At 45.0% G+C, this 13,253-nt stretch overlaps 2 protein-coding genes across 10 annotated transcripts in view; one reads left to right on the forward strand and one right to left on the reverse strand.

Annotated features, from left to right (window-relative positions):
• Positions 1-4,960, reverse strand: part of Glmn (glomulin, FKBP associated protein) — a 40,357-nt gene extending 35,397 nt beyond the window's left edge. For 2 of the 5 annotated variants that reach the window (XM_028867379.1, XM_028867380.1), the window contains exons 1-2: positions 4,040-4,078; positions 2,592-2,717 (exon numbers count right to left, since the gene is read on the reverse strand). In XM_028867379.1, coding sequence (XP_028723212.1) covers positions 2,592-2,717; positions 4,040-4,078 — 165 coding nt within the window. The other 3 variants (XM_028867377.2, XM_028867378.2, XM_037209276.1) reach the window with 3 other exon arrangements.
• Positions 4,961-5,031: 71 nt separating this feature from the next.
• Rpap2 (RNA polymerase II associated protein 2) overlaps positions 5,032-13,253 on the forward strand; it is an 83,856-nt gene continuing 75,634 nt past the window's right edge. For 4 of the 5 annotated variants that reach the window (XM_028867381.2, XM_028867382.2, XM_037209277.1 and 1 more), the window contains exons 1-5: positions 5,032-5,146; positions 5,775-5,820; positions 9,101-9,215; positions 10,299-10,397; positions 10,595-10,660. In XM_028867381.2, coding sequence (XP_028723214.1) covers positions 5,083-5,146; positions 5,775-5,820; positions 9,101-9,215; positions 10,299-10,397; positions 10,595-10,660 — 390 coding nt within the window. In that variant the 5' untranslated portion in view covers positions 5,032-5,082. Of the gene's footprint in view, positions 5,147-5,774; positions 5,821-9,100; positions 9,216-10,298; positions 10,398-10,594; positions 10,661-13,253 lie in introns of those variants that run through there. The other variant, XM_037209279.1, reaches the window with a different exon arrangement.

A 13,253-nucleotide genomic window follows, 5' to 3' on the forward strand; every position in this document is an offset into this window, starting at 1 on the left:
AGCTTATACAGCCACAAGAACAAAAGGATCCTCTCTCAAACAAGGTGGAAGATGAAGACACATCTCTGTTCACATGTTCATACGTTCACATGTATGAACATGGATGCACACACATGCACTTCATACACTCTCACCATGGCAGGCCTATGCCCATATTCACACGTACGAACATGGACACACACACATCATACTCTCACCATGGCATGTCTATGTCCACATTCACATGTATGAACATGGATACACACATATCATACTCTCACCATGGCATGCATGCCTATGTCCACATTCACATGTATGAACATGGATACACACACATGCACCTCACACTCTCACCATGGCATGCCCATGTCCACATTTGCATGTATGAACATGGATACACACACATGCACCTCACACTCTCACCATGGCATGCCTATGTCCACATTCGCATGTATGAACATGGATACACACACATGCACCTCACACTCTCACCATGGCATGCCTATGTCCATATTCGCATATATAAGCATGGATACACACACATGCACCTCACACTCTCACCATGGCATGCCTATGTCCATATTCGCATATATAAGCATGGATACACACACATGCACCTCACACTCTCACCATGGCATGCCTATGTCCATATTCGCATATATAAGCATGGATACACACACATGCACCTCACACTCTAACCATGGCATGCCTATGTCCATATTCGCATATATAAGCATGGATACACACACATGCACATCACACTCTTATACAAAACTTTTTAGAAGATGAGATCCCAGGCCTCTTTTCTGCCTCTTGTGAACTCAAAATCTCTCCTGCCCTTTATGCTTTTATGCCCTAACCTTGAAGAGCCGCATACAAACCTACAACCGAATCTCCTGTTTCCATACTGAAATCAAAATCTTATTTCTCAAAGTCAACTTCCTTGCCTTCATCTTGCAAGCTTCCTCTCCGACTTAGGCTGCTTTTTTGTTGAGATCACATCCTGTACTGCAGATGCAACACCAAACAACAAAACACATAGAAAAACCAACCAACCACCCAGTCATTGCTTATGACGCACCTGTGCTTATCCCCATAACCAATTTCTGTCCCAGCTTTCTTGTAGGTCTGGCGGCATAGCTCAGTTGATAGTGCTTGCCCAGCCAGCACAATGCTCTGGGCTCAGTCCCCAGTACCATGAAAACCAGACGTGGTGGCATGCATCTATAATCCCAGTGGAGGTAGGAGAGTAAGAAACAGCAAATTTGAGGCCACCCTGTCTCAAAAAACAACGACAAAAAAAAAAAAAAAACCCCAATAACAACAAAACTTTCTTGTAAGTACAAATCCAGCACAGGAGCCCAAAGCTCCAAAAGTCTGAACTCTGGATGTCACATAAAAGCTGAGGTGTCTTTCAGTGATTGCTTCTTATCTGTGAAGTGATTGTTTTTTTCTGCTGAAATAAGAGTCCCATATTGCCCAGGTGGTCTTGAACTTGTGTGCTCAAGTAGTTTTCCCCCTCTGCCTTTTAAGTAGCTTACAGTTGTAGGTATTACAAGATGAACTTAATAGCAGTGCTAAATAAGGCAATATATGGAAAGCATCTGGCATAAACGTAAAGATTAGTAATTTTAGTATTGATAGCAACTAAAAGTATTATCAGAAGTTATCCTTTGATAATATGATTGGGAAAATCAAGAAAATTTAAAAATACTGAGTGAGGGACCAGAGAGATGGTTTAGTTGATAAAGTACTTGCTGCACAAAGGAGAACCTAAGTACAGATCCCCAGAACCCACACAAAAAGCTACGCACACTGGCATGCATTGGTAATCCAGGCACTGGGGAAGCAGAGACAGGCAGATCCCTGGAGTTTGTTGGCCACTCAGCCTAGATGAATCTATGAGCTCCGGGTTTAGCGAGACCTTGTTTCAAAAGACGGGAAGTGATGGAGGAAACACTCAGTGTCGACTTGTGACCTTGACATGACTCACACAAACATGTACATACATAACACACACACACACACACATACACACACACACACACACACACACACACACACACACACACACAACAACAACAAAAAATCATAGTGAGTTTAAGAATACCAGGACAGCATGGGCTAAAAAGGAATCTGTCTCAAAAACAAAATTGATTATATTGGGGACTATAAAAGTATGTTATAGTTGATTTTAACATCAACGGGGAACCTCACATGAAGGGGTGTCCTAAGTGCTTGGACTGGTTGGCACCAGCACAGACAGAAAGGAGGCAGAAGGACACACCTTCCCCTCCTCTAGCGTGTGGGTAACAGCTGCTGCCGCCTCCTCTACTATCAGAAACTTAACAGTTTCTAAGCTTTCACTGGACCTAGACCAGCAGCTCTACAGCCACTGTGGGACTACTCTGCCTCAGAGACCAGGTAACGACAGGTTGTCAGTCCTCAGGTGTGATTCAGCCCCAGTGAACGCTCGCTTCTCAAGGTTGCCCTGGTCATGGTATCTCATCACTGCAGTGGAAAAGTAACTAAGAGGGTAAATGAGGAACAGCAACAATGGATTATTCCCTTCCCAAACAAAGACCGAGAGTGGACACAAAGGTTGTGCTTACCTTGTTCTTTTCATCCTGAATAACCTCCAGCAGCTGGTCTATGTGCCCGTCATCGATGCATCTTTGGCCTGCTAGCTGGAAGAGGCCAAAATCCTCTTCTTTAAAATCACGCTCTTCTAGGATTTGCTATTAAAAAAACAGTACAGGTGCAAACATAGACTCAGTATGAATGGCCTCCTGATTTTGTCTCTAGGAAAAAAAGGAAATCTTAAATTCTAGAAAGTGCACATGAATACAAAATGAAAACTGGCTTTATTTGTTTTGGCTTTTGATACAGGCTCTCATGATGAAGCTTAAGCTGACCTGGGAACTCTTGCCCTGCCCTCTGCATGCTGGTCGAAAGCACGAGTCAGTACGGCTCATTGAATGATCTTGAACCTACTGTATCAAAGAAGAAGCCTATTGTGGTGGTATTGTGTTCCCCAAAATATTGTGCACCCTAATAAACTTATCTGGGGTCAGAGAACAGAACAGCCGCTAGACAGACATAGAGGCCAGAAAATGGTGGCACACACGCCTTTAATCCTATCACTTGGGAGGCAGAGATCCATCTGGATCTCTGTGAGTTTAAAGCCACACTGGAAACAGCCAGGCATGGTGACTCACGCCTTTAATCCCAGGAAGTGATGGCAGAAAGCAGAAAGCTATATAAGGTGTGAGGACGAGGAGCTGGAGCCTGGTTAAGCTTTTAGGCTTTGGAGCAGCAGTTCAGCTGAGAGCCATCCAGTCTGAGGAAACAGGATCAGCTGAGGAATTGGCAAGGTGAGGTGGCTGTGGCTTGTTCTGCTTCTCTGATCTTCCAGCGTTCACCCCAATACCTGGTTCCAGTTTTGTTTTATTAATAAGACCTGTTAAGATTCCTGTTACAGCCTATGAAAGCAATCACGGGTCTAAAATTAAAGGCTTGGTGGATAAGAGCATACGCTGCTCTTACAGAGGACCTGTTGAATTCCCAGCACCCAGGTCAGGTGGCTCACACACCACCTTAACTGTAGCTCTAGGTGGATCCAGCACTTCTGGCTTCCATGATGTGCACAGGGGCAGGGGCAAAAAAATTTTAGGATTTCTTTTTATTTTATATGTCTTGAGTGTTTGCCTACAGGTGGGCGTGTGCCTGGTGTCTATGGAAGCCAAAAGAGGACCTGAGTGCTGAGAAATAAACCCAGGTCCTCTGCAAGAGCAACAACTGCCCTTAACCACTAAGCCATCGATCTACCCCCACCCCAAACCTCTGCATACTCACAGAGATCCCCCCCTTTGCCTCCCAAGTAGTGGGATTAAAGGTCTCACACACACAATCCAGTCTGCCTTCCTAATCTTATGCTGTTTATTTACAAGTCAAAAAAAAAAAGCAGGAATTACATAAGGTAAATATGAGTGACCACAAAGCAATTAAAGGTGATCTATGCCCTTCCCATATTTTTAAGGTGTTTCAGAGAATTACTTACACATCTTTTTATTACGCACTGAAGTTCCTCCACAGCCATTCCTGATTACTCTTCCTAGTTTTGATGCTGAAATGAACTAATACAACCGTGAATTGTGTGACATTATGTAAATTCGTTTCATAAACTGTTTCATTCTGAATTATTAGAAAACACAATAAACACAATGTGAAGTTTTATAACTTAATGATATTATTGAACGTTAGTGTGCTAGCCTAATAAAGCATTTTTAAAGCCCCTACTGTATTGCCTAAAGAGCATAACTTTGAAAGAATGAGAAGAGAATAAAATGAAAAAGAACCCTAGAGAGAACTTCCTAGACGAACCTTTTTTCAAAAGGGAAAAGTATTACTTTCATAAAAATTAGAATTAAGGTAAAAAAAAAAAAAAAAGTCCAAACCGTAGACCTGAGATAAAAAATTCTAATCATTAGGGAATGTCTTAAATATCCCATTGACAAAAACTGAAATCCAACACTAGTCCCCCAAAGAAGCTGAAGATTCTGATGCCCTCCACCCTGCTCTCCCCAGGACCTGCCCTCCCCAAAGTAACCAATCCTGGTCAGTGAGATCACCGAGTCACACAAGACGAGGCCATCGAGGCCATCGGTGGTGCTCCGGACACCGTGGGACTGGGGGACTGGGGATCGCTGCCCCGCAGGCGCGGATAGGACAATCACACCCTACCCTGCCTGTGGGCTGAGCCGAGGGGCAGCCATTTCTCCCCGCCTCCCGGTTCCTGCTGGGCAGAGCGTCCGGGCTCCAGCACCTCGAGGGGCCGAGCAGGCGAGCCGCGTGCTGCGCGGACCCCGGCCAGCCTGGACCACCCCGACCCAGCGCCTCCACCTACCCGCCGGACCGCGCGCTCGCTCCTCCACCTCGGGCAGCGCAGGCCGCACTCCTGGCCCCGCCCCTGGGCTGGCCCCGCCCCTCCGGCGCTCGCTCCGCCCTCCCTGGGCCCGCCCCCAGCCCGGGCGGGGCGACGCGTGGGGAGGAGCCTGGCGGCCGCTGCGCACGCCCGCCCCTGGCCTTCTGACGGCATTTCCCATGGCTGAACCTGCTCCTCCGGGCCCCCGGGCCCGGGCTTCCAGCGCCCACCGCAACGCTGCAGGTACGAACGGGAGCCTCGTCCAGGCGTGGACCCGCAGACCCTGGTTTGAGTGGTACGCGCGTGCGCGCGGGTGCTTTCCGAGGCTGCCCCCCGGGGAAGGAGGACTCCGGGTGGCCGACCGCTTCCCACTGCTGGTGCTTTGGGGAAAGAGTCCCACACTCCGGTGGTTCAGCATCTCCCGCTGCGTGGGCTGTGCTGGGGACCCCAGGGAACAGTGGTGGTCAGCCGCCTTGAACCTTGGACTGGACCTGCACCCCCTTTTGGGCTGCCTTGGTACCGGGTCTCTGAGGTTTCAGACTCCTCTTTTTAGGCAAGCTGTCCTTTGGGAGACCGAGAAATGTTTATCCTAAAGCTACCCAGTTCAGGGTGTTTTAAAAGAAGCACTTGATTAAAGTAGGTACGATACATGAAAAAAGCCAGTCCTCAAAGAGATAGATTTTAGTCAAGAAAAATTGAAATGTAGTTAATTTACAGAAATAATGGGATTTCCTTCCTGCTTACCTTTTTTGAACAAGTTGGAGTTGAAAATGAAGTGTGTAGAAAGGAAAAGTTGTCCACGGTGTGTTACTTGGGTAAGACTGCTACATCAAATGTGTGTTTGTACTTACTGTTCTCTCTTGAATTGTAGGTACTAAACAGACAAGTGCCCTCAAGCCCGAAGATGCTTCCAGAAGGTATAACCGCGTGGACAACTGCTTTTCACTTTCCTTTGATCTCATTAATTGAATCAGATTTTTTTGGTTTTGATGTTTTATTTTTTGGTCTTAGGATTTGGGAATTGAACCTAGGGCTTCATACATGCTGAAAAAGCTCTCCATTTACAGAGCTGTACTCCAGCCCGAACAGTTAAAAACAGTAATGGATACCTTTTTTGGAGAACATCCTTATGAGAAGATGTAGGAAGCACTATTAATTCTCACAACTGTTAACACCCTCCAGCTCTGAGAAGAGCAGACTGGAGGCTCAGGCTGTTGGAAGCTGTTGTGAACACCTGTAGAGAGCTGTGGGAACATCATTCCCGAATAACCGAGTGTGAGTTTCCCAGCTCTTCAGGTACATGCTCACTGTTGCATATGCCAGAGTCACTGGAGCCTTTTGTCCCCTTTGTAACATTAGGTACAGGTTTAAAAACAAACCAATGAAAACCACCCTTTACTGTGTGGGGCTTCTCTCATGTCATAAAAAGTCTCTAGGACAGTTGTCTGTGAAGAGATTAAAAGTATCTGTGACATCATTTCAAGATTCACTAATTCTTCTTTCAAAATATTTTCCAAATACAAGATAGCCTGTATTTGGGTTAGTTCACTGGGACTGAGAAATATCAGTTAAACCAACACAAATGAATATGTCATCACAAATTGTAGTAAGTGCTATAAAGGAAAAGGTTGAGATATGAGGAGGGACTAATGATTTAGATCGGCGGGGGCATGGCCTGTGGGTTTTCAAGGCAAGGCTTCTCTGAAGTCCTAAGATATTAGATGTGAAGCAGACAGTCAAGATGACAGAATTTCGGCAAGGGGTGACAATATGTATGAAGAAGACCCTGAGGTAGGAAGGTGTATGGCATTCCAAGAGGGAAGGAAGGAGGCAGAATTCTGCTCATGTCACAGTGAGAAACTGAGTCTGTCTAAGTGCAGAACAGCAAACTTTAAGGAAGTGATTGGACGTAAGTTTTAGTTTAGGACTAGGTGGATTCCAGAACTGCTCTGGAAAGTATTTCCCTGTGGAGCAGCATAATACTAGGCCAATACTCTACCACTGAGCTGTACTACCAACTCCAGCCAAAATGTATTTTGAGCAGATTACCTAGGATGACAGCATTCCATAAGATAATCAAATGGCGATTAATAACAAGTGACCCTCTTGATTAATTCTAACTTAAAATACCTTTACATTCAATCTAGCTAAAAGATGGGCATTTAAAATATGTGCAAAAATATAGAACAGTTCACTCATTTAATAGAATTCATTTAAAAGTTAACATGACAAGCTTGATATTGTCAAAGGAAATAAATTATTTTAAATTTGTTTTAATCTGAATATAGTAAATATTGATTGATACCATCCATATGAACAAAAGCTCTAATTTTAAGAATATAAAAGAATCCAAGACCAAAATGTTTGAGAACTGCTCCATACACTGTCTTAGTTAGAGGTAGCATTGCTGTGATGGAACACCATGACCAAAAGCAACTTGTTAGGAAAGGGTTTATTTGGCTTACACTTCCACATCACTGTTCCTCATCAAAGGAAGTCAGGACGAACTCAAACAGGGCAGGAGCTGATGCAGAGGCCATGGAGGAGTGCTGCTTTCTGACTTGCTCCCCATGGCTTGCTCAGCCTGCTTTCTTATAGAACCCTGGACCATAACCCCGGGGGTGGCCCCACCCACAATGGGCTAGACTCTCCCCGTTAGTCACTAATTAAGAAAATGCCCTATAGGCCTGCCTGCAGCCCAGTCTTACAGAGGCTCCCTCCTTCAGGTGACTATAGTTTGTGTCGATTTGATGTAAAAGTGCCAGCACAACCATATTGACTATCGCCATTTGTGACGGGAGGGATAGCACTGAGACTGAGACGGTCGGTACCCCTGGAAGCAGCTGTGGGTAGTTGTCAGTTAGAAGACAAGGGTCAGTGTGGTTGATAATCTCAGCCAGCAAGTTAACATGACTTATTGATGGGTGCAAAATGAGAAAAGTAATTCTTCATGAAGCTTTTCACATTTAATATAAAGAGCTGTAATCTGCGTTTACGTCTTTTGTATTTGATACAGAAGTGTCTTCATGGAGTTGGTGATTGTAATTCAGTGGTAGAGTACACGCTCAGCATCTGCAAGACCCTGAATTCCATCCCTAGTATTAAAAATAACAATAAAATGATCTCCATGAAAGGGGAGGAAAAATAGGTGTTTAGTTTCAAAATTCCCATTTTAATGTATGTATTTTAAGATAGGAATTGTTGGCAAAACTGTACCAGACTTACAAGTTATGGGGTGGGAGGTGGGGTGGGGGGTGGAGCATGTTGCTCTAGGCAAAGTACTGGAGTCTGAAGTCTCAAAAGTTAATGAAAGCAGGAAGAACACGTGAGAACATTCCCGGGTCAGGTGTGAGAGGGAGAGGTACGCACTGGTGACATCGCCTCGCACTGGTGACGGCAGAGGCGATGTCACCAGAACACGACAGCGGTGACTCCATCTGGGCTCTCCTGCTCTGGTTTGCATGGCCCCTAGTGGGACCTGGGCTCACAGTCCTGCTGTGCAGCTGACCTTCACAAGTGGTGCTTACTGACGTAGCCTTGCTTTTACGTCCCATGTATGCGGGGCCACAAAGGACCGACCGGCTCCCACTGGTCACTAGGATGAAGCTTCCTCAACCACATATCAATATAGGTACTTAGTAAGTGAGTAATTAAGTGAGTGAGTGCCTTTCCCCCAGACGTCACTGCTCTGTTGAACTGAGCTATCACAACCTCAACTCTTGACAGAAATTTCTGTAAGAAAAACAGATCAAGTTACCTTTTCCTTCTTCAATCTGTTGATTTCTGGCCCCATGGCTGGGGGAGGGGGGGAGTATGCATGACAAAACTATAAACTGAAAGGAAAAAGTCCTCTTTTAAAATACAGGATCTTCCTATGTAGTCCACACTAGCCTTGAACTCTGAATCTTCACCTCCCAAGTGCTGTGATTATGGACATGGACTCCTTTTCTGTAGGTGTCTGGAAGTGCTTCCTTGTGCTCAGAGCCTGGAAGTAATCCTCGTGGTCAGCTTCCGTACACACACTGTGGTGAAGAGTTTGCTTACTCTTTGGAAGGTATTGCATCAGAAGTGGCAGGGATAGGAACCATGGACTGTATTGACAAAGGATAGGTTAGGTTAGCGGTGGATTTTAGAGCATGGCGTGCTGGAGGTGGGAGAAGTCTTCTCGGTGGTCTAACTCGCTCATTAAAATTGCAGACGAGCAGAACTAGAAGCCGCAGTGCGAAGGAAGGTGGAGTTTGAGAGGAAAGCTGTGCGCATGGTTGAGCAGCTGTTAGAAGAGAACATCACAGAGGAATTCCTGAAGGAGTGTGTATGTATTCAGTTGGCAGGCTGCCAGATTTAAGATAACACATCAGTCTTTGAAGATTTATTTATGCATATGAGTGTCTTGTACATCTCTTCATGTGTGTATGTGCACTAGAGTCCAGAAGTGGCCGTCAGATCCCTCAGAACTGGGTTACAGGTGGTTGTGATCTGCCCAGCATGGGTGCCAGGAACTGAACCCAGGACCTTGGCAGGGGCAGCAAATGCTCCCAACCACTGAGCTGTCTCCCCGGCACCGTCAAATGTATACGTGTGTATGTGTGCATGCATGCCACATGCGTTCAGTGACCCGTGGAATCCAAACAGGGCATCAGTTCCCCTGTGCTGGAGTCACCAGCAGTTAGGGTGACTGGGAACCAAACTCAGGCCCGCTGGCAGACCAGTAAGCATTTCTAACCACTGAGCCATCTCTGCAGCCCCAAATGGATGCAAAATCAAACTTCTTTGCACTGTCGAAATCTTTAAATTTCATTTCAGTCCTTAGATACATAATGTACGATTTGCGTTTTAAAATTATCAACTATCATAATATTTCTTGCTTTATAATGACTTTAAAATGAGTTATAAGATACATAGTAAGATGGCTGTAGTTACATATAGTGTATAGTTAAATTTATTTTTATTTTATTACGAGGGGGTGGGCACACATACTATGACCCACATATACCACAGCATGCATGTGGATCCAGTTCTGTCCCGCCGTTGTGGTCGCCATGCGTGGCAGCAGAGACCTTTACTCTCTGAGCTGTCTTGTCAGCCCAGATTTTTTTTTTTCAAGACGGTTTCTCTGTGTAGTTTTGGTGCCTGTCCTGGATCTTACTCTGTAGACCAGGCTGGCCTCGAACTCACAGAGATCCGCCTGGCTCTGCCTCCCAAGTGCTAGGATTAAAGGCGTGTGCCACCACTGCCCGGCCCAGAAATTTTTAAAATAACATTCCTTTTTAAGTGTTACTATATGCCCGACACTTATTGAAATACTTTTCCTTCGTGTGCTCCTCTAATTCTGACTTCACACTTGTGAAGTTGGTTCCACTCATCTGCTGGGAAACACCCTTTCATTTCACTCCAGGGCATGTTCATCACCCCGGCTCACTACAGCGATGTCGTGGATGAGCGGTCCATCATCAAACTCTGTGGCTATCCTCTATGTCAGAAGAAGCTGGGAGTTGTAAGTACTCTTCTCTTCAGTGTGTTCATTAGTTTTTACAAAACATTGTAGAAAGAATGGGAAGTAAGGCCTGAGGTCATGAACTAATAACTTGGATTGGCCAAAAGTATTAACTATAGATGACTTAATTGTATATGGCATAAAGCTTGTGTTCCTGACTTAAATTCTTTAGTAAATTATACTTTATTTTTCTTTAGATACCGAAACAGAAATATAAAATTTCTACCAAAACCAATAAAGTCTATGATATTACTGAAAGAAAGGTAAGTTCAAAAGCTGTTTATGGTAGCGGTTAATTTTTTTTTTTTTTTTTTTTTTTTTTTTTTTTTTTTTTTGGTTTTTCGAGACAGGGTTTCTCTGTGTAGCTTTGCGCCTTTCCTGGAACTCGCTTTGGAGACCAGGCTGGCCTCGAACTCACAGAGATCCGCCTGCCTCTGCCTCCCAAGTGCTGGGATTAAAGGCGTGCGCCACCACCGCCCGGCTGCGGTTAATTTTTAAATGATATTAAATAGAACTTTAAATCTTACTTTAAAATTTCTCTGTTAGAAAATAACTATATTAACAAATTGTTTGTATTTAAAACTAAGGTACTAAGAAAATTTCTTGCTTGAGCTTTAAGTAAGAATTCAAGCTAGGCATGATGGAGGCAGGAGAGTCAGGGATCCAGCCATCCTCGGCTGTAAAGCAAGTTTGAGGTTTCTCTGGGTTATCTCCCTCCCCCAAAAAAGATTTGAACATTTAAAAACATGAAGTGCATGTTGGCATAAATATAAGCAAGTAAACCAGGATAAGAAGGATGAGCCAGGGTGGATTAATCACGTATATGAACCCTTGATATATGGCAACAGGAGTATCAGAGGTGAGTGGAGAAAGGATGGGTTTTTCAGTAGCTAGAGGTGGCACAGTCAGTTGTCCAGACGTGAGAACTGACTCGTCCCAGTCCATATACAGAGTGGGTGGATAGACCTGGACATAGAAGGCAGACCTCTCTCAAGATTCTCATCCCCGTCCATATACAGAGTGGGTGGATAGACCTGTGTGCGTAAGGCAGACCTCTCTCAAGATTCTCATCCCAGTCCGTATACAGAGTGGGTGGATAGACCTGGACATAGAAGCAGACCTCTCTCAAGACTGTCTGGGAGAATATAAACTTGGACAGAAAATTAGAAAAGTTTGTAAAGCTGACAAACTTTCCTTCTTAAAATCTGGAACTTTTGTTCATTGAAAAATGAGAAAACAAAGCCAGGTGTGGTGGTGTATCCCTTTAATCCCAGCACTAGGGAGGCAGAGGCAGGTGGATCTCTGTGAGTTCGAGTCAATCTGGTCTACAAAGCAAGTTCCAGGACAGCCAGGGCTTCACAAAGAAAACCTGTATTGAAAACCAAAAGAAAAAAAAAAAACCAAGTAAAAAGTGTGAAGTTGTATTTCTTACCAATTCATGGCCAGAATGCATAGTCTAAGCAAAAGGAAGGCAAACTAATGGAAACTTTTATGCACTGGATGTAAATGGTCCGTGAAGGTGTGAAAACATGCTCATTTTCGTCAGTAATCAGAGAGAAGGCCGGTCTGCTGCACACAGTGAGGCGGGTGTCAGCTGAGGCACTGCGGGATAACTGTTGTTACAGCCGTCCTGAGAGCCTGTTTTGGAATCTCAGTTTCGCCCCACAAGGTGGGGGAGGCTGGAGCTCAGACTCTTACCTGTTAGAGAGGCTCGCTAAGTAAAGCTGAGTAAAGGACAAGCCCAGAAACGTCTCACATTCTTCGTGACCGAGCCTTTTTATTCTTTGTTACATGCCTTGAAATTCCTGGGCCATGTGTACCGGGGTGTATGTATAAAGGTATTCATAGCTGTAAAATACAGTATAGGCATATAGTGGAATAAGATTCTGACTTTTTGTAGCAGAATGGTGCTTGTCAAAGAAGGTAGGAATAAGAAGTTATTGTTTGATGGATATAGAATTTCAGTCTTGTGTGCCGAGAGGAATTCCAAAGACAAATACTGAAGAGAGTTGTGCACGGTGTGAACTTAATGTCACTGAGCTGAGCACTGAAACGTGGTGACAGGTAGCAGAGCAGGTGGCATTGTCCTCAGTCCTGGCACCCCAGAGGCCAAGGCCAAGGCCAGAGAATTGAGAGCTGGAAGCCATCTGGGCTGCACGCAAAACACCGTCTCAGACAAACGAAAGGAGGACTAAGGTAGCAAATGGTGTGTGTATTTTAAAAAGTGGACCAGGAAGACGGCTCAGGGGTTTAAGCGCCGTGTGTTCAAAACCCCAGCACTGGGGGTTGGAGGCAGGCAGATCCAGTGGATCCCTCGCCAGCCAGCGGAGCCTAAAGCACCAAGCTCAGGATTCAGTGAAAGACCCTCTCGCCAAACATAAGGTGGTAGTGATTGAGGAACGCGGCCACTGTTAGCCTCTAGCCTGCACAAGTGAGTGCACGCCTGTGTGCATATGCAGACCCACGCACACGCACAGAGCACATATATACCACTTGTGTCTGTGTGTGCACACATACACCACACCAAATGAGAAAATTAGTCAGCCAGGTATATATATATGTTATTCTAGGCCTCAACAGGCGGAGGTGGGTGAGTCGGAAGTTCAAAAGCACCCTCAACTACATAGAAAATGTGAAGTCCGCTTACACTGTGTGAAGCCCTGTCTCAAACAAAAAGGGCCAGTGAGATGACGTCGTAAGAGCGCTCACTACGGAATGGAAGAGAGAGCATTGATTTCCACAAGTTGTCCTAACCTCTGCATGCATGCTGTGGCCTCTGTGCATACACTTACATACACATGTACACATTTACTAATTTACATAATTAAAAAGTGAAAGTTTTAGATAGTCTTTAAA

Source organism: Peromyscus leucopus, chromosome 10 (assembly GCF_004664715.2).
Source record: "Peromyscus leucopus breed LL Stock chromosome 10, UCI_PerLeu_2.1, whole genome shotgun sequence".
NCBI classification, from domain to species: Eukaryota; Metazoa; Chordata; class Mammalia; order Rodentia; family Cricetidae; genus Peromyscus; species Peromyscus leucopus.